This window comes from Dermochelys coriacea, chromosome 12, assembly GCF_009764565.3.
Source record: "Dermochelys coriacea isolate rDerCor1 chromosome 12, rDerCor1.pri.v4, whole genome shotgun sequence".
NCBI classification, from domain to species: domain Eukaryota; kingdom Metazoa; phylum Chordata; order Testudines; family Dermochelyidae; genus Dermochelys; species Dermochelys coriacea.
Genome location: NC_050079.1, coordinates 16,826,839 through 16,847,955, shown reverse-complemented (window position 1 = coordinate 16,847,955; position 21,117 = coordinate 16,826,839). Strand labels below are relative to the sequence as shown.

At 42.8% G+C, this 21,117-nt stretch overlaps 1 protein-coding gene across 4 annotated transcripts in view; it reads left to right on the top strand.

Annotated features, from left to right (window-relative positions):
* The window catches only part of HEATR3 (HEAT repeat containing 3), a 42,795-nt gene that overhangs the window by 1,651 nt on the left and 20,027 nt on the right, over positions 1-21,117 (top strand). The window contains exons 1-6 of one of the 4 annotated variants that reach the window (XM_038368082.2): positions 3,923-4,227; positions 11,394-11,566; positions 12,684-12,771; positions 16,981-17,093; positions 19,559-19,668; positions 20,393-20,533. In XM_038368082.2, the coding sequence (XP_038224010.1) occupies positions 4,093-4,227; positions 11,394-11,566; positions 12,684-12,771; positions 16,981-17,093; positions 19,559-19,668; positions 20,393-20,533 (760 nt within the window). In that variant the 5' untranslated portion in view covers positions 3,923-4,092. Of the gene's footprint in view, positions 1-3,922; positions 4,228-11,393; positions 11,567-12,683; positions 12,772-16,944; positions 17,094-19,558; positions 19,669-20,392; positions 20,534-21,117 lie in introns of those variants that run through there. The other 3 variants (XM_043494752.1, XM_038368081.2, XM_043494750.1) reach the window with 3 other exon arrangements.

Sequence of the window (21,117 nt, the reverse complement as noted above, 5' to 3'; positions counted from 1 at the left end):
ACTTAAGTATGTACTTTGGGTGCTAACAAGGGTGCCATAGACATTAATGTGATATGACCACTTGTTGATATGGTGGGTCCCTGTCCAGTTCCTGGTGAACATATTTATGTAGGCTCCTGAATCATCATCGGATGGAAATTACTTTTAGTCACCTTCCAAACTGGGCTGGATTTGAACTAAAGATCTGCAGGTCATCCAGCTTCCCTGGAATGCCTAAATCAGTGGCTCTCAATCTTTTCAGAATGGTGTGCCCCTTTCAGTAGTCTGATTTGTCTTGTGTACCCCCAAGTTTCCTGTCACTTAAAAACTACTTGCTTACCAAATGAGACGTAAAAATACAAAAATGTCACAGAACACTATTACTGAAAAAGTCTTACTTTCTCATTTTTGCCATATAATTATAAAATAAATCGATTGGATAAATACTGTACTTGCATTTCAGTGTATAGCATGTAGAGCAGTCTGAACAAGTCATTGAGCGATTTAAGTTATACCGTTCTAAACGCTATGTCATTAGGAGAGCTTAGAGTGTCTCCTGCGTCACTGTAAGTGCTGTAGTGTAGATATAGCCAAGCTTACACAGAGCTCTTCGGGTCTGGGAAACGTCACAGCTAAATACAAGGTTTCAGAGTAGCAGCCGTGTTAGTCTGTATCCACAAAAAGAAAAGGAGTACTTGTGGCACCTTAGAGACTTAGAAATTTATTTGAGCATAAGCTTTCCTGAGCTACAGCTCAGTAAATAAAAGGTGGAACAGATTGTTTAGCATAAGTAGTTAGCACATTTCAAGGGCCATTCAAGGTAAAGTGGCTTGTTAACACCAATCTAGTCATGGGGAGGGAGTGCGGAAAGGAAGCGGAGGAGCCTGTTTTGAGGGTTCGCAAAAAGAAAAGGAGTACTTGTGGCACCTTAGAGACTAACAAATTTATTAGAGCATAAGCTTTCGTGAGCTACAGCTCACTTCATCGGATGCATTCGCTTATGCTCTAATAAATTTGTTAGTCTCTAAGGTGCCACAAGTACTCCTTTTCTTTTTGCGAATACAGACTAACACGGCTGCTACTCTGAAACCTGTTTTGAGGGTTGTTAGTGTTGGGTTACAGATTGTTGAAGCCATAAATCCAGTGTCTCGGTTTAGTTCATGATTTTTAGCATCTAGCAAAGTTATGAATTTAGCTCCCAGGTTTATCTTTCGAAAGTGTTGTGAAGGTTTCCATCGAGGATGAGGACTGATGGGTCAGATATAGAGTGGTCGCTTTGTGAAGTGTTCATCCACAGTTGATTAAGGCTTTGTTTACACTACATCTTATGTCTGTATAATTTATATCAGTTGGGGGTGTGTGAATAAATCACCCCCCTTGAGTGACTAAGGCTATGTCTACACTGGCAATTGAACATATTAACCTCCCCCCGCAGACAAAAGTTTTGCCACGACAAGTGCCAGTATGAACAGCGTGTTGTCGGCAGGAGAGCAAATGCAAATGCCACTTGTTGCATGTGGAAGTTTTTTGTCCGCAGGAGAGCCAACGAACAGCGGCTACACCGCATGACATTTAGCGGCACAGCTGTTGCGACACAGCCACGTCGCTAAAAGCTGTGTAGTGTAGACCAAGCTCTAACTTACACTGACATAAGCACTGGTATGGACAGCACTATGTTGGTGGGAGAGCTTCTCCTGCTGACATAGCTACAACTGCTCGTGGGGACTGGAGTAGTTAAGTCAATGGGAGAGCGCTCGCCCATTGGCTTAGAGGAGTGCCTACATCAGTGCAGCTGTAAAGTGCCCAAGGTGGTTTTTTTTTTTTTTTTGGTCGTTTATCATTTTCCTATGTGAGTTCATACAAGAGTTTACTGATTAGTTTTGATGAGATACACTTCACCTGGAATGGCCCTTGAAATGTGTTAACTACTGTAGTGCTTTAATGAAGATACTCTAGGCTGATGGGAGAGAACTCTCCTGTTGGTATAGTTAATCCACCTCCCGGAGTAGCAGTAGCTATGTCAGCAGGAAAAGCTCTCTTGCGGATGAAACACTGTTTATATGGGGGGTTAGTTATACCAAGCTATGTTGCTCAGGGGTGTGGATTTTTCACACACCTGAGTGACAGTTATACCAATATAGGTGTGTAGTGTAAACCAGACCTGAGGAAGAGCTCTGTGTAAGCTCGAAAGCTTGTCTCTCTCACCCATAGAAGTTGGTCTAATAAAAGATGTTACCTTCCCCACCTTTTGTCTCTAATATCCTGGGCCCAACTCGGCTACACCAACACTGCATATAACTACGGGAGATAACTTTCAAACATGGTTACAAACTATAAAATGGAAAAATATTAAGCCTGCAAAAACTAAAACTAGTGTGCCACATGTAAAAGGCAAGGATAATAGCTCTGGATAATTTAGGAAGAATCTGCCTACTCTCTGTTGGAATCTGGATGTTTTTATTTCCTATTGTGTGCTGCTCCAGTCTGTGGTTCCAGGGTTGGATACAACATAAGGACAGTAATTCAAAAGTATTTACTTTAACAATCTAATCTGCCTTTGCTGCTGTTGTACAAAGTTTTAAAACCTACACCCTCGTTTAAGTCCTGCCCTGGTCTCCATTACTCTGTAACAGCCCGTAGTAAATATGCAGCTCAGTGTTAGGGAGAGATTAAAAAAAAGCATCCAAATAATTTGTATCTGATATTGCAGCAGTTTGTGCATGTTTTGTAGCTGTATTATGTAGCAAACTGTCCACTGACTGAAACATCACATTTGTGCAGAAGTGTCCATCTATATTAATCACTTATGCTGTCCAGCTGTAATCAAATGAGATGTAGTTTACTCTAGTTGATAAGGTATAGTAATAGACTCGGACGTTTTATTATTTATTTGTATTTAGTGGAGAGCCGAGGAGCCCCTAGTCATTTGAGTAAAACTTCCTGGGGTTTGTAGGAACCCAGAACGAAGACTATTCCTTTGGCTGTGTCGACACTACTGCAGTAAGTCAACCTAAGTTATGCAACTCCAGCTATAAATAAAGGAGTACTTGTGGCACCTTGGAGACTAACAAATTTTTTGAGCATAAGCTTTCGAGAGCTACAGCTCACTTCATCGGATGCATAGGCCCTCTGTTTTTTCCACCAAATGCATCCGATGAAGTGAGCTGTAGCTCAGGAAAGCTTATGCTCAATAAATTTGTTAGTCTCTAAGGTGCTACACGTACTCCTGTTCTTTCTGTGAATACAGACAAACACGGCTGCTCCTCTCAATTCCAGCTATGTGAACAATGTAGCTGGAGTTGACATAGCTTATGTCAACGTACTGTGGGGTCTACACTGCGCTGGGTCTATGGGAGATGCTCTCCGGTCTACTTACCTGACTCCTCTCGTTCCCAATGGAGTAGTGGGGTTGACCAGAAAGCACTCTGAAGACCCGCTAAATCAACCCCCGGTGCACGGGTCACCGGAGCGTCCATCCCGCAGTAGTGAACACATAGCCGAAGGGGATTTGAGGCAGACGTAGGCTATGTCTACAGGTGCACTTTTGTCAGTATAACTTATGTCACTCAGGTGTGCGGAAGACACCCCTTAAGTGACATAATTTACACCACCAGAAGCAGGTGTGGACAGCACTATGTCCACCAGCGAAAAGCCTCGTAAGCTGTGACTCTAGGAGTGGGAGCTTTCAGAGAAACGCCACTGCCCGTCTCTTCTCAGCTGTGCAAAATGTAGCAGGGGCAGCCTGGGAAGGAAGGAGTGGAGGGTTTCGCTTCCTTCCATCCTGGTAAAGCAGCAGCCCGGGCTGGGCCAAGTCTCTCAAAAGGCAGTGGGCGCTGCCCGTGCCCCAGGCGGGCTCCCGGCCCGCAAAGCCGGCGGGAAGCTGCGCAGTTGCGCCCAGCCCAGGGCGCTATTGTGCGCCACGGCGTACGCTGCCGGGCCGGCGCAGCGCCCCCTAGCGGATCGGGAACCAGCCGCTCCTTCGCCGCGTCGGGCTCTACGGCGCCTGCGCCAGGGTCAGGGCCGGCCGGGCTGCGGCCACACACGTGGGGGCTCTGCGTTCTCCTCCGGCCCGGCGGGCCAGGGTCGCCGCGCCGCCGTCCGCGGGCGGACACCATGGGCAAGAGCAAGGCCAGGAGGTTTCGGAGAGCCCCGTTCTCCCCGGCCGGCCCGCAGCGGGCGGCTAGCGGGGAGGGGCCGGCCGGGGAAGACGGCGATGGAGGCTCCTCGGCCGCTGAGCTGCTGGAGAAAGTAAGTGGAAGCAGCGCCTCCCCTTCCTCCCCGCAAGTCTGTGTAGGGGGCTTGGGCACCCTGCTGCTTCCCCCTCCCCCCACTCGGCCAGTGCTCTGCCAGCAGCTCTCCCAGCAAGGGGGCCTCTCCTTTTGTGGGCCGGGCCCCCCCCCGCCCACGTGCCTCAGGGTGGAGGAGAAGGCCTGTGTGTGGCTTCAGTGGCATGCTTTGAGCCGTGCAGGCACGGGCAGATTGATGGGTAGGGGTTCTTTGAGCCCGGTTTTACCCTCCCCTGAATCTGGGAGGGGACCTGTGGTGTCTGTGCCGGAAGCAGCTGCACTCTGCACCTGGCTCACGCTTGATTTGTGGTGTAAAGTAGCTAACCAGTTTCCCACCCGGGATGTGTATGTGAGCACCATACAGGGAGATGGACTTTTTTTTCCTCCCTGCAACCACTTTTCAGAGAGAAAGGAGCTAAAATGTGTGCTGTACCTTCTGTGATAGAGAAATGCACAGGTTGCTGTCAAATACTAAGGGGGGGGGTGTCATGTGGTCAGTATAGAATCATACAAGTGTATTGAGAAGTCAAGTCTAATCTGAGGCAGAACCAAGTAAATCTAGACCAGTGGTTCTCAAACTTTTGTACTGGTGACCCCTGTCACATAGTAAGCCTCTGAGTGCGAACCCCCACCCCTTATAAATTAAAAACACTTTTCTAGATATTTAACACCATTATAAACGCTGGAGGCCAAGCCCGGTTTGGGGTGGAAGCTGACGGCTTGAGACTCCCTCCCATGTAATAACCTTGTGACCCCCGAGCGGTCCTGACCCCCAGTTTGAGAACCCCTGATCTAGACTATCCCTGACAGGTGTTTTTCAGCCTTTGTTTAAAAATCTTCAATGATGGTGATTCCACAACCTCCCTTGGAAGCCTATTCCAGAGTTTAACTGTTTTTATAGTTCAAAAGTTTTTCCTAATATCTAACCTAAATGTCCCTTGTTGTAGATTTTAAGCCCATTATTTCTTGTCCTGCCTTTAGTGAACACATAGAACAATTGATCACTGTTGTCTTTATAAAAGCCCTTAACATATTGGAAGACTGTTGTTGGTCCACTCTGTCATCTTTTCTCAAGACTAAACATGCCTAATTTTTTTTTAATCTTTCCTCATAGGTCAGGTTTTCTAAATCTTTTATCATTTTTGGTGCTCTCCTCTGGAGTCTGTCCAGTTTGTCTGCGTCTTTTCTGAAGTGTGGCACTCAGAATTGGACACACTACTCCAGCTGAGGCCTCATCTCTGCCAAGTAGAGCAAGTACCTTATGTACCTTACGTATGACACTGCTGTGAATACACCCCAGAATATTAGCCTTTTTCGAAACTGCATCACATTGTCAACTCAAACTAACCTCCACATCCTTTTCAGAGGTACTATGACCAAGCCCAATGGTGCACAAACTTTTTCAGTCACCACCCCTCCTTAGCATTAACAGTATCTGTCCGCACTCCTCCCTCCATTACTGCATAGCCAAGGCTTCCTCAGCAGTGGAGCTTGGACTGAAGGTGGAACTGGGAGGGGGGGAGGAGTTGGGGCTAGAGGCAGAACTGGTCTGGGGGTCAGAGAAGGAATGAGGGTAGAGTTGGAACGGGGGTGGAGTGGGACTGGGGGCAGATCTGGCTTGTTAATATTAATTGTGTTGCATATTTGGTCACTATTAACCTTTTTAGTGATGACTGAAGCAAAACCGTAGCTGCCTGGATATCATCTGTTATTATTAGCTTTCCTTCCCCACTAAGTAGAGGACCTACATTTTCCTTCATATTTCTCTTGCTCTTAATGTACTTAAAGAACCTCTTATAACGTTTTAAATCCCTTGCTAGGTGTAACTCATTTTGTGCTTCAACCTTTCTGATTTTGTCCCTATGTGTTTGTGGTATTCTTTTTTCACTCCTCCTTAGCAATTTGTTCACGTTTCCACTTTTTGCAGGATTCCTTTTAATTTTCAGGTCATTAAAGAGCTTGTGATACAGTCATATTGGCCTTTTACTAGTCTTCCTATCTTTCCTTTGCATTGGGATAGTTTGCAGTTGTGCCTTTAATATTGTCTCCTGAATATTGTCAGCTCTCTTGAACTCCTTTTTCCCGTAGATTTTCTTCTCAGGGGACCTTACCTTCTAGTTCTCCGAGTCTCTTTTTTTTGAAATCTATTGTCCTTATTCGCAAAAAGAAAAGGAGTACTTGTGACACCTTAGAGACTAACAAATTTATTAGAGCATAAGCTTTCGTGAACTACAGCTCACTTCATCGGATGCATTTGGTGCCACCAAATGCATCCGATGAAGTGAGCTGTAGCTCACGAAAGCTTATGCTCTAATAAATTTGTTAGTCTCTAAGGTGTCACAAGTACTCCTTTTCTTTTTGCGAATACAGACTAACACGGCTGCTACTCTGAAACCTGTCCTTATTGTTGCTTTCACTCCTTCCTTTTCTTAGCATCATGAAATCTGTCATTTCATGGTCATTTTCACCCGAATTGTTTTCCACCTTCAGTTTCATTGCCAGTTCCTCCCTGTTGGTCAGAATCCATCAAAAATGGCTGTCCCCCTGGTGACTTCCTCCACTTTCTGAAACAAAAAGTTGTCCCCAGTATGTTCTAAGAACTTACTGGAAATTTTGTGTTTTGCCAAATTACTTTTCCAACAGATGTCTGGCTAATAAAATAATCCATTATTACCAGGTCTTGTGTATTGGATATTTCTGTTATTTGTTGTAGAAATGCTTCATTCACCTCCTCTTCTTGATTTGGTGGGCTATAGTAGCCCCTCCAATGACATCACCCCTATTTTTTATCCATTTTATCTTTCCTCATATACTTTCCACTGGTCTGTCTCTCACCCCCTGGAACTCAAAACAAGTATATATATTCTTGATATATAACGCAATACCTCCTCCCTCTTTACCCTGCTTGTCCTTCCTGAACAAGCTGTACCCTTCTATACCAGTATTCCAGTCATGAGATTTATCCCACAAGTCTCAGTGATGCCAACTAAGGCATAATTTAGCTTGTGAACTCATATTTTCATGTCTTCCTGTTTATTTTCCATACCTCTTGAATTTGTATATAGATATCTAAGATGTTGAGCAGATTTCCCCACTAATTTCCCTCTTGTTGCTCCTATGGCCCTATTGTAATTTTCCGTCTCTCTCCCTCACATCCCCCCCAACAACTAGTGCTCTATTAAGGTCATCTTTTTTCATGCTTACCTGTGAGCTTTTGTCACCTGCCCCTTTTGAATGTAGTTTAAAACCCTCCTTGCTAGGTTGGCAAGTTGGTGCTTGAAGATTCTCTTTCACTTCTTGGTCAGGTGGACCCCATCTCTTCCCAGCAGACCTTCTTCCCAGAACAGCATCCCGTGGTCGAGGAAGCCAAAGCCCTCCTGTTAACATCATCTGTGAAGCTACCGATTCATCTCCAGGATGTGCGTGTTCCTCCCTTACCTTCAACCGGGAGGACAGACGAAAATACAGCCTGCACTTCTGATTCCTTCACCCTCCCTCCCAGAGCCCTGTAGTCATTGTTGAACTTTTCATGGTCAGACCTGTCAGTATCATTGGTAGCCATGTGGATGAGCGGCATGGAGTAGTGGTCAGAGGGACAGATGAGCCTCAGCAGCTTTTCTGTAATGTCTCAGATGCAAGCTCTAGGCAGGCAGCACGACTCTCAGGATATCATGTCAGGTCTGCAGTTGGATGCCTCTTTCCCCCTCAGAAGAGAGTCCCTGACTACCAGCACCCTACGCTGCCTCCTCTTGGGTGCAGTGGTTGTGAGCCTCCAGTTTGGGGGCACCTGGCTCCTCCTCAGCCATTGAGGTCTGCTCCTCACCTCCTGTAGCTGGTACTGCATACTGGTACTTTACCTTGATGAATGGGGGACCTGGGTTGAAGGTGGAGCACAGTCTATGGTCTGAGGTGGCCATAGAGCAGCCAGTTCTCCTTCTCTGGTGCAGTCGTTGTCTGTAGTTGGCTAGCATTCTCCATCTCAGATGTTTCCATGTGCATTCTGTCAATCAAGTCCTCATGCTCTTGGATGCTATGCAGACAAGCTGCCTCATCCTGCAGCTCTCTTACTTGCTTCCTGAAAGACTCAACCAACAGACACCTCTCACAGCAGGTGGGAATGCGCAAGCTGCATTCTCAGCAAGTCAAGACCAGGGCTTGGGCGGAAGTCTCCAGGGTCAGGTTGTCTGTCTGGCGAGGGCCCCACAGCTGCAGGTAGAGGAAGATCTAGCAGTGGTATTGGCAACCCATTATTGTCCTCCCATGGCAGGTGGTTCTTTGTAGAGTTAAGGGAACTTAACTTCTTAAACAAGTTAAGGGAATGGGGGTGAGGAAATGAAAACAAAACCAACAACAGGAAGGGGGGCGGGAATGTGATTTGGGAAACCACAGTCCTGTTAGTTTGACCTCAATTATATGCAAGGTTTTGGAACACATTTTGAAAGAGAGAGTAGTTAAGGACATAGAAGTAAACAGTAATTGAGATTAGATGCAACTTAGTTTTATAAAAGGTAGATTGTACCAGACCAATCTGGTCATCTTCTTTGAGAAGATTACTGCATTTCCTTTGTCTAAAAAATCAGTTGATCTAATCTACTTGGATTTCAGTAAAGCATTTGATACAGTTCCATATGGGACATTATTAGTTAAATTGGAGAAGATGGGGGTTAATATGAGAACTGAAAGGTGGATAAGGAACTGGTTAAAAGGAAGACTACAATGGGTCATACTGAAAGGTGAACTTTCAGGCTGGAGAAAGATTACTAGTAGAGTTCTTCAGGGATTGTTTTTGGGACCTATCGCATTTAACATTTTTATTAATAACTTTGGTACAAAAAGAGGGAGTGTGTTAATAAAATTTGCAAATGACACAAACTTGAGCGGTATTGTCAGTACAGTGGAGGATTGGGATATCATACAAGAAGATCTGGATGACCTTGAAAACTGGAGTAACAGAAATGAGATGAAATTTAATAATGCAAAGTGCAAGGTCATGCACTTAGGAACTAACAACAAGATTTTTTGCTATAAGCTAGGGCCTTATCAGTTGGAACTGACAGAGGAGGAGAAAGAGCTGGATGTATTGGTTGATCATAGGATGACTATGAGCTGCCAGTGCGATGCAGCTATGAAAAAAGGCTCCAAAGATGGACCAGGCAAGGTTTTTCCAGTAGAGACAGAAAAGTGTTAGTCCCATTATACAAGGCATTGGTGATACCTCATCTGGAATACTGTGTGCAATTTGGATCTCCCATTTTTAAGAAAGATGAATTCAAACTGGAACAGGTGCAGAAAGGGGCTAAGATGATCAGAGGAATGGAAAACCTATTTTATGAGAGGAGACTCAAAGAGCTTGGCTTGTTTAGCTTAATCATAAGAAGGCTGATAGGAGATATGATTGTGCTCTATAAATACATCGGAGGGATAAATACTATGGAGGGGGAGGAGTTATTTAAATGCTAATGTTGAGACAAGAACAAATGGATACAAACTGGCTATCAGCAAGTTTCGATTTGGAATTAAAGGAAGGTTTCTAACCATCAGAGGAGTGAAGTTGTGGAATGGCCTCCCAAGGGTAGTAGTGGGGGCAAAAAACATATAAAGACTGAGCTTGGTAAGTTTGTGGAGGTGATTGTATGATAGGATTGCCATCAATGGCATGTAGCTGATTTGTGACTGCTAGTAGCAGATGTCTCCAGTGGCTGGTGATGGGAAACTAGATAGGGAGGACTCCGAGTTACTACAGTTAATTCTTGCCTAGGTGTCTGGCTGGTGGGTCTAACTGATGACCATATTTGAGGCTGGAAAGGAATTTTCCCGCAGGTCGGATTCACAGAGACCCTATGTTTTTTTTGCTTTCCTCTGCAGTATGAGGCACAGGTCACTTGCAGATTTAAACAAGTGTAAAGGGTTGATTCTCTGTGACTTGAAAGTCTTTAAACCATGATTTGTGGACTTCAGTAACTCAGCCAGAGGTTATGGGTCTATTACAGGGGTGAGCAGATGAGGTTCTGTGACCTGCAACGTGCAGGAGGTCAGATTGATGATCATGATGGTTCGTTCTGACCTTAAAGTCTGAGTCTAATACATAACCATACCGCTCTCCCTTCCTCCACTGGCAAACTTCTAGGTGCCTTCATCTCACCAGCCAGCTGTTTTGCCATGTATACCTCAGCTCTTCCCTTGAGTCTTGGTACCATTCTTGAGGAGGGAATTAGGAGGCAGCTGAACATCTGAAGTTTGAGTCTCTCTTTTTTTTTTTTTTTTTCACCGACTGTTGATTTTCATAAAAGGGAGGGTCATGCAGAGTAAATGGCTGAACTTGCTCTCCCTTTGAAAGAAAAATAGTGTAGTTTAGTCTTTAACATGTTAAGCTCCCTGACCAACCCACTCCTCTATGTTCTTCCTGTTTGCAAGCAGAAGCCCTGCCCGGGGAACTAGTACGTCGCTGGAGAGGGCAGGGGCAGCAGTAGTGGCCAGTCTTTGGTGGGTGACGCAGCTGTGCGTCTTCTGCCTCTTTCCATTTCTCAGCTGCTCCTGCTCTTTGAAACAGCTTTTGTTGGCCCAGCAGGCCGTAAACTCTGTGAAAATTTGAGTCTACCTGAGCAGAGCTTTCGCCTGCAGACTGAGACAGGAGATCATCAAGGACTCAGCAATATCAAGAGAACAAACAAAAAAACCACCCCCAAATAGATGTAGCCACTCACTCATCATAACCCTTTACTTTTCACTAGTGTCATTGAAGAGGATTGCACTTAAAGCTCATGTAGACATGTTATGAGTGTGAGTAATCAAAACTGTTTTTCCATAATCAGACTTTTGGTAGTACATGATTACTTAAACTGATTGAACAAATCATTGCTTCCCTTTTCTCTTATATGCTCATTTTTCTTTTGATATGATTTTTGCCTTTCAGAGTTTAAAATCTAGGTGAAGATCTTTTGATTTTTAAAAGTGTTTATTTTTTTAAAAATTTGTTAAGTCTTCTTCCTTTACAGAAATAAGAAAACATGATAACGAGGGGGAAGACAGTGCAGTTTGGGGGTGAGGAAAATGACAGGTTTTGTCTCTTGCTACAGTGTAACTTTCTGGTGAATTTGCTTTCTAATCTCCTTTGTTGTATCTCCTCAGCTGCAGCATCCAAGTGCTGATGTAAGGGAGTTTGCCTGTGCCAGCATTTCCAAAATATTGCAGCAGAAGCATGCAATCCCAGCCTTTCTGCAGAGAGATGTTGTCCGGTGTTTGGGTCCCATGTTGCTTGATCAAAGTTTAGCTGTTCGTGAAACAGCTGCTGGAGCTCTCCGGTAAGTGATTTTTAATAATGTATTGTAGAAGAAGGAGTTACTGTTGGTACAGTAGAGAAGAGGAGTTTCAGATACAAGGAAACAACCTTGAATATTGTCATCTTTGGGGTTTTTTACTTTAACCCTATTATGTATATTGTTCTAATCAGAAAAGTCTTGATGTATGAATGCCTACATTCCTGATCTCCCAATGAGATTCTTATGGACAGATGCTGATTGCCTTCAGGTAAGCTCAACAAGAGTCTTGTTGCAAGATCACGGCTGTTGCTACTCTGGTTCCCACTTCTTGTTGCATGTTGTTTTCCATCTCTGTAATAGAAAGAAATACTAAGGGGCAAAATTTTATGGGATTAACTGTACTGCACCTAGACCTACGGTTGTTGTTTTTTTTATTTGCACAAAAACATAATGTCAGTGTTAGTGTTTCCTTTAGAAATGTGTTCAGTAACAGTTTCCTGTAAATATTTTGCGCACACGTGTTAAAGATTAGCTTCCAGGATATCAGAAGGAAGGGCTTGGGGCTATGTTTCCCAAATGAAATCTTGCCATATTTTAGTAGGATTAAAAGTAGGCTCAGTGTACATCTACACTGGGGGGGGAGGGGGGGAAGACTCATGACAGAGTCTGAAAGCCCAGGTCAGGTGTCTTGGGTTTGTGCTACAGGACTAAAAATAGCAGTGTAGACATTTGGGCTTGGGGTTGGGGCCTGGACTCTGAAACCCTTTCTCCTCAGTAGGTCACAAAGCCCAGGCTCCAGCCTGAGCCTGAACATCTACATGGCTATTATTAGCCCTGTAGCGCAAGCCTGAGTCAGTTGACCTGGCCTCTGAGACTTGCTTCCGTGGCTTTGGCTCATTGCTATGCTATCTACATACGTCTGTATTTTTTTTTAAAAAACTGAGTTTTATATATTTTTAGATTAAGAAATATAAGAGACTAAAAGCAGGTGATTCATGCAGTATCACCTTAATAATTAAATGTTACTTTAAAAAAAAAAAGCAAAACCTGTCATAACCTCTAAATCTGTTACTGTAGAAATATTTAAATATATCATCTTTGAAATATTCAAGGCAGGTAACTTTATAATATGTGATCCAAGGCATTTAACTTGTTCCAGAAATCTCAGTGCTTGTGGAGGATTTGAAGTTTGTGATGACATGGTGACTAAAGATATCATGACACCCCTTGTAGCGCTTTTGAAAGAGGTATGTTAATTTTTTTTAACTTCTATACAATTTTTAAATTGTCCTGGTCTTTCTTTTTTCAAAACTACCATGAAATGTTTGTAAAATTGTTCTGAAGGAGTCACTTGAAATTTAGACAGAAATTCTGACAAGATTAATGTATCTCATAATGTTAGAATTGTAAATTTTTTTTTTATTTGTAGTAGATACAATCAAACAGAATTAGGATATTAGCTGAAAATAAATTGCACATGTGACAGTCAGCAACCAGACACCCCAAGAGGAGAACAGGGGGGTTGAACCCTAAAGAATAAGCTGTTGAATCAGCTGATTGTATATGATGATGATATACTAGACAAAAATGTCAAATAAACTTCAGCTCCACCTCCCAGCTGGACAGTGAGCAATCAGACAGGGAGAGGCACCTCCCAAGCCAGACTCAAGTAACCATTGCACAATCCAGGAGAAGACAATGATGGGCCATTAAAGTTAATAGAAAGTCATTGAAACAAGTGGGTATTTTCCCACTTTGAATATCTGTAGTGATTGAAGAAAAAGAAAACCCTGCAAAGCCTTTTAAAATGGAAGGGGTTGGAAGTGAAAGGCAACTGAGGGACCGTCTTTAGATGGGAAGCAGTCTGTGGACGCTAATGCCCCCCAATATCTAGGCTGTATGCTAGGAAACTGTTCAAAGGCAATAGGTAACTTGTATTAGAAAAGGGATTTTATTGAAGATGGAATTGTAAAGTCTAAGGGCAGTTCTGCGCTACAAATTTACATTGGCACAGCTGCAGCAAGTCTGGTGAAGATGCTCTAAACCGACCAGAGAGAGCTCTCCCATCAGCTTAGTAACTCTACCTCCACGAGAGGCAATAGCTATGTCGGTGGGAGATACTCTCCTGCTGACATAGCACTGTCTACACAGGAAGATAAGGTCAGTATAATTACATCACTTGGGGTGTAGATTTTTCACACCTCTGAGTGATGTAATTGTACTGAAGGAAGTATGTGGCGTAGACCAAGGGTGAGGTCTGTTTGTTTGCTGGGTAACTTGTTTATAGATTCATAGATATTAAGGTCAGAAGGGACTATTATGTTCATCTAGTCTGACCTCCTGCACAATGCAGGCCACAGAATCTCACCCACCCACTCCTGCGATAAACCTCTGAGCTACTGAAGTCCTCAAATCATGGTTTAAAGACTTCAAGGAGCAGAGATCCTCCAGCAAGTGACCTGTGTCCCATGCTACAGAGAAAGGCGAAAATGCCCCAGGGCCTCTGCCAATCTGCCCTGGAGGAAAATTCCTTCCCGACATCAAATATGGCGATCAGCTAAACCCTGAGCATATGGACAAGATTCACCAGCCAGATACCCAGGAAAGAATTCTCTGTAGTAACTCAGATCCCACCCCATCTAACATCCCATCACAGGCTATTGGGCCTATTTACCATGAATATTTAAAGATCAATTAATTGCCAAAATCATATTATCCAATCATACTATCTCCTCGATAAACTTACTGAGTTTAATCTTAAAGCCAGATAGGTCTTTTGCCCCCACTGCTTCCTTTGAAAGGCTATTCCAGAACTTCCTCTGATGGTTAGAAACCTTTGTCTAATTTCAAGTCTAAACTTCCCGATGGCCAGTTTATATCCATTTGTTCTTGTGTCCACATTGGTACTGAGCTTAAATAATTCCTCTCCCTCTCTAGTATTTATCCCTCTGATATATTTATAGAGAGCAATCATATCTCCCCTCAGCCTTCTTTTAGTTAGGCTAAACAAGCCAAGCTCCTTGAGTCTCCTTTCATAAGACAGGTTTTCCATTCCTCGGATCATCCTAGTAGCCCTTCTCTGTACCTGTTCCATGTTTGCTTTCCTTTACTATTTCATCTTTGAATCTGGGGTTTTTCTATTAAATCCACTACTTCTTTTTTTTTTTTTTTTTAACCCCCAAGCAGATCTGTTGTACAAACTGTATGGCGTGTGTGCGCCAAAGTAAACTGATAACTAGTGGGTCTGTTTCATGCCTTCACGGGAATGGTCCAGGTGTCTGGTATTTATGAACTCGGGAAGGATGGATTTGGGAAGACTCGGGACTCCAAGGGCTGTTGGAGTCACCCCTCAAGGAGTGACTAAGCTGGAGGAAGCCTGGGTGAGACCTTGTGCTTGTGGGCTAGCTACTGATATCAGGGTTCTGAGCCATACAGCGTTTAAGGCACCCCAAGGTACAGGGCGGGTGGTGACAGAGCTCCTTACTCATTTGGATGATCTCCAGCCTGTCACAGTAGTGTAGTGGGTACAGGAGTTGCACTCCAGTATCAGTGAACTGAGGTTCACCCTCCAAACACTTGCTGAACAAACCCTGGTGGATTCAAAAGTGAGGGAACAAAGTACAATCTCACAGATTATTGTATTCCTTTGTTTGTTTTGGGTCAAGAGGAATAATGAAGGAAAGGTTGAGAATGAACAAATTGGAGTCCTGGTATGCAATGGATAAAAAGCAGCTAGGGAGCTTATGTTTGAAATCTGAGCCATAACAGCAGAGCCTGAAGGCACCACAAGGTCAGAAGGCAGACAGTGACCAAGCCCCTTACTGGTTGGGATGATCACCAAATGTCTCAACTCCCTAAGGAATTGCTCCTAATCCCTTTTCACATAAATTATTACACAACTGGAACACTTTATTTCTATGAGAGTTTACCAAAATTGTATGCAAATCTAGAGAGAGATCCCAAGCAAGGACCTGATTCTGCACTCTGATCTGCTAGCACGGATCCCTGTGCCCACACAGAAATCCGTTGAAGTTAATGGACCCCACACAGGTATAGGGAGGGTGAATCATGCAAGCAAATCTGATTGCAGGATCTTTACAATTTGACATTACATGCCATGTCTACTGAGGTTCACAGTGAGTGCTCTAATTCAAATTAATGATTGAATTTACAGTTGGCAACGTTGTTGTTGTACCAGTCATAGTAAGATAAAGTAATACCTAATACTTCTAATTGTACTATATAGTCTCCATTTGGTCCAGTGAATAAGGACCAAGACTGGGAGTCAAGACCTGGGTTCCATCTATCCGCTGACTTTACTGTGTTTTGGACAAGCTATTTAACCTCTGTGTCTAACTTTCCCCATTTATAAAATGTGGATAACTGTCAATCCCTGTGTAGACTGCCCTTCTGAGACCCTTTTCCAGTCCACTGAGTGCATCCCTTTTAACTGGAAGGTCTCCACCTTCCCTTTGGGATGGGATCCCATGATCATCCACTCTCCCACTGGGTCTCTGATTTACATCCACTAGCTGTCAAGCATATTAGTAGGCCCATAGGCTTGGCACCTTCAAGAGTTTTCTCTGGGGGTTTGTGGACAGGAATAGCATGCTGTGATACAGGAACAGGTCCTTGAAAACAAAGTATATTTGTTTTGCCAAAGGGTACTCAGCTCTTAGAGAAGTGGATTTAAATTAACAGAGATCTACACATACTATCTTACCTATACTTGGCATTCCCCTTGAGGCCCTGGATAGACCTGACTTAGCCCTGGTGCCCCTCTCTTCTCTTTGGGTACCAAGTTACAGCGTGGTTGCTGCAGACCCCTAACTTCCAGTAAGTCTCTGTGTCAGCCTGACAACTTCCCTCAGCATAGGGGCAGTCATTTAAGAGAACAGTGTTTCTTGAACCCTAGATTCTGAGCCTTGAGTATTATTTTACCTTTCCAGTCTGGTTTCTTCAACAATCTTTTTTGGTCTAAATATGCATTCAGACAGGGTGAGTACACAGAGGGGAAAATGACATTTATAAAAAAAAACAACATATTTCCCGGTTCTCCATATTAGCCATGTTTGTAAAGTGCTGTGAGATATGTAGATGACATTCTGTAAAAGCGTTTGATTATTAGTATTAATGGACATTCCAGTGTTCGTGAGAAGCATCTGCCAATCTTGTGGCAGTCAGACAAAAGTTTAACAAGTTTATTTGTCTAGAAGAAAGTGCTTTTGAAAACGAGGGGATGTGTGACAAGACATAGTAAAAGGTGATTTTGTAAAGGTGTGTAATTTCTTTTCTGTAGAAAGGAATAGTTGAATTCGTATATGACCCTGTTTGTCATGAAGAGTTGCAGATGAACTGTAAATTCTGTCATTAAGTAGCTGTTCTGAGATCTCTGCTTTTAATTTTTTTCTCTTGTCCAGTTCTTTTCCAATTCCTTTTTGCCTATTCGGTTACAGTGCAGTGCTGGACTAGAGGCCAATGAGGTCTCTCCCACGAAATGCAAAGATACGAAGAAAAATTGTGTTGAAGACATAGCCAATGAGGCTGTTAATGTGCTCTGGAATGTATGGTAAGCTTCATTTTAATATTAACACAGATGCTTTTCTTATATATCTAGTTCTTTGGAAAAATGGTTTGACCTGATATGCCCCAGTGAAGATAAAAGCAATAATAGCTGGTTATTTAATTCCTGAAAGTAGTTTGTATATTAACATGGTTATCCCTTTTCAAACTTGAAAAATGTATTTATATACTTTCCCCCCATAAATGGCAAATAATATAAAACATGTTTTTTAAGTGAAAGATCGTGAAGATCCACAAAGTTATTATTTTAAATTTATTATTAATCAAGCAGGTAGGACTGTGCTGAAATCTGACTTCCAAGAGCTATTCAGCCTAAATCCTGATTTTGGCTTTTGTGCAACTACTAGACCATAGTCACTTTGAAGGTGAAGACTTTCTGCAATTCATGGGAGACTGAAGACGACACCTCCCAAAATTCCTGTAGGACCATTCTGTAATGGAGAAGTAGGGGAACATTATATGCCAATCAGGAGACTCCAGTGCTTTCCCAGCCTCGATGGGGAATGTAGGCCCCACCAGAGTCCCTACTGCTGGAGCCTAATGTTTTGCTACAATTAAACTACTCTCTGTGGGCCTGATCATGCGCTCAGTGGAGCCAATAGGAGTTTTATAATTGATTTTGTTGAGTTCAGGCCTCTTGAGTTCTGGAATGCTCCAAATCATGGATTATATAAATGGGAGTCCGCTAGAATTCATAGCAAAGCTACAGAATGGAAACCTAGGGTGGCCCATATACTGCTGGGCTCTGCATTCTCCACTGAAGGGGCAGAGTGGAGCTTCCTGATCTGCATGTGCTATGCCCATTCTATCAGCGCCTGGAGATCACTACATGAAAGTGTAAAGAGTGCTGAATCTACAGGGAGAGGACATTAAGGAGAATGCAGAATGTCTAGATAGAAATATGGAGTACTGAAATGGGGAAAGAATTAAGACCTTTAGAACATAGAGGTTAGTAAGCCTTTGGGGTTTCTGTAATGGAGAGAATGTTGCAGAAGAGTAACAGAATAGTGAAGAGCGTGCTGCGGTATGAGCCTTAAAGTGACCTATGCAGATCTGCAGCATAAAGAAAGGGAACACTGTCTAGGAACTAAGTTTAGCACAATGTTAAAATCAAAGGCAACTGAAGCAATGCGCAACACAGATTTGTCCACCATGTGCTTTCCCCAGGTACTGCAATCCCAAGGGGAAGATTAAAATGGTTGATCATGCCACCAATGCTAGAAATAGCTTCCCCCTCCCTCCTGCCACTTGTTTCAGGCAGTCATCTCCTCTGTTGGGTCAAATCCTTCCACCTCCTGTGTGGGGATGGACAACCTTGTAGCAATGGAACACCCATTATCCCGTTATGCTACACATAAGAGCCATGATTTTCTAGCTATTAGGCTTCACCATGGAGCCACTCTGCGGCCATGTGGGGGGAAAGAGTGAGGATTTCTTTTCTTCCTCCTCCCTCTGCAGATGTTCCCAGTGCCCGCTAGTGCTTTGGTGCAGGAAGGTGCTTAAACATATTTAAGCATGTGACTAGTCCCATTAGTAATTTACATCCATTTGTGTACCTGACATGAAGAAAATTACAGGTTGCACAAAGAGAAACGGAAACAATATTAACAGAAATTCTAGTGCAGACATTGGTATGACACAATCTGACAAAGACTTGAGCTAAGAGTTCAAATTGAATTTCAACCTAGAATGGTTTTTTGTTGTTGTTCATTTAGGCTCCATCATGTAAGCTGCTCCATGGGGGTGGAACCTTGAGACCATATTAAGCCCTACAGCCTTCATTGGGTCTGCAAGCATGGAGTAGTAGCAGGGTTGGGGCCTTCGTATCTAACACACACACACAACTATAAAATAACGGCATGCACAAGTCTCCGTGCTGCCACGTAACTTTTTGTTGTGTAACCCTTTCCCTCGATAGAACTGGATTTCTTATATTCATTTGTCACTTGTCGTGTCTTATTTCGAATGTAAGTGACTTTGAGACAGGGACCATGTTTTGTAAAGCATTTAGCATATTTTGGGCACTAGACAAATAATAATTCTCGCAAGTTTCCTGGCCATTGGCTGGGTTCTGTGGTGTTTCTGATCTATAGAAGTCATGGTTCCGTCTTAATATTTTAGTTCTAAGTGAAATAAGTGAGGTAACTTTAAATAAATACAAATAAGGTCAGTAAGATAATTAAAGTAAATGGCACCTTTCAGATAGTTTTAGAAACATAGTACAGACGTCTGAATGTCAACTATCTGTGCTGGAACAATGACTTCTTATTACTGAGTGGAAAATAACCACCCTTCAAAGTGGAAAACGTGTCTTGGAGCTGTTAGTTTTTTAAAATGAATTAATAAAAATATACATTCCAAAACTAAAATGTTTGAATAAATTGTTAAAGTTCTATTATAGTGACTTTTGTTAAAAGTGAAAAACGTTTTATCATTCTTTGTTTTACTTAGTGAGTGCAATGGTACGGCAGTATCTATATTTAACAAAGAAGGGTGCTTGGATGTTGTGTTACAATACTTGAAGAAATTTTCCACAAACGTAGATCTGGCTATCTCAGTAGGTAAGTGGTGAAAAGGGTAGTGATCATCATGTAGTGTTTTGAGCTACGAATATATACTTAGCCTTGCAATACACTGTATTGTGGTCATATTAATGATCCTATAGATTCACAACTGAAACTAAGAACTTCAGAAAGCCGCCTTATAAAAATTACACTTTGGAGTTTGAAATCTTGTATGCTTGTTTTCAGTCTAAAAGGGAAGTGGTGTATTGTAGTGCTTGAGTGAGAGGGAAGGTTTTCTGGAGAAAAATTAACTAATTTTAGATTTTTTAGGGATGAGTTTGTAATGCAAGGGGGCACCATCAATTGAAAAATTACACTTCTCTCTGAAAATGTTTGTTCTAACTAATATTGTTACAAGTACTTCAAAACATTTCCACTGTTTCTCTTGTACAGTCAGTCAGGGCTTGATCCACATACTTCTTCATGTGAGTAACTGAATTCAGTGGGACTGTTCTCTGGGTAAAATTATTCATGCCCAAAAGGGTTTGCAAGACTAAGCTCCTACATTGCTTTCACCTGTTTGTGAGTATCTTTCATGCAACAAAAAAGGAGAAGAAAACCCTTTTTTAGTTGGAAAACGGTTATTGTTGGGGCAGTGTAGTACCGTAAACTACTTTTATCCCACACTTGTGAAATTTAGCAGCTTTCATGATGATAGTGTCTATCCAGTTAGCCATCTGAAAACATTACATTTTTGGTTGGTTGGTTTTTGTCACTACAGCACATTGCTTGCAGGCAGTGACAGAAGATAACCCAGAGCTGCATTCTTCTTTCAATGCTTCTGCGCACCAAGTATTGGAATCCATAATGTTGTCCCAAGACAGTACCATGGAGCATATCCTTTTAAGGACATTGTTGGCAGGTATGATCAACTGGACCCTAACTTTTATATTTGTATATGCTGTATAGAAGGTAAAGTGGGATGGGAGAGGCAGAGGTTTTAGTTCTCCATCATGCCAAAGTAATAGCAACAAATTATATTGTTGCCAAAGTGCCACCTTAGAAGCAAGAGCTGGGTAGATTGTTCTCAAATCTATTCCTGCCACTGTTATGCCTTTGTCAGGGAGCCTGGGGTTTCATGTCATTTTTCACAGCCACATAGCGTAAGATAGCCAATATCCGAATCATGCCTAAAGGCAATGCTGCCTCTTGATTGTGACTTCAATTCCAATTTGGTTTGGTGTTACTCATTCATTAGTTCTTACTAAGGAAATAAGGCAGTAATAAATATTAAAGAAACTATGTTGCTCTTGACCTTATCTACACTGGGCTTTCAAGCATTTGGAAATAGATTTTGAACTTTGCTTTAGCAAGAACAACATTTAAACCATTTCTAATATGATTTATCTGGCCACTCTGTGTGAGGCCAACCTATTATACTGTAACAGAGATTTTGAAAGCAGTTTTACAGCAGTTTGGCCTGTCCAGGCTGGCCAATCAAGACTT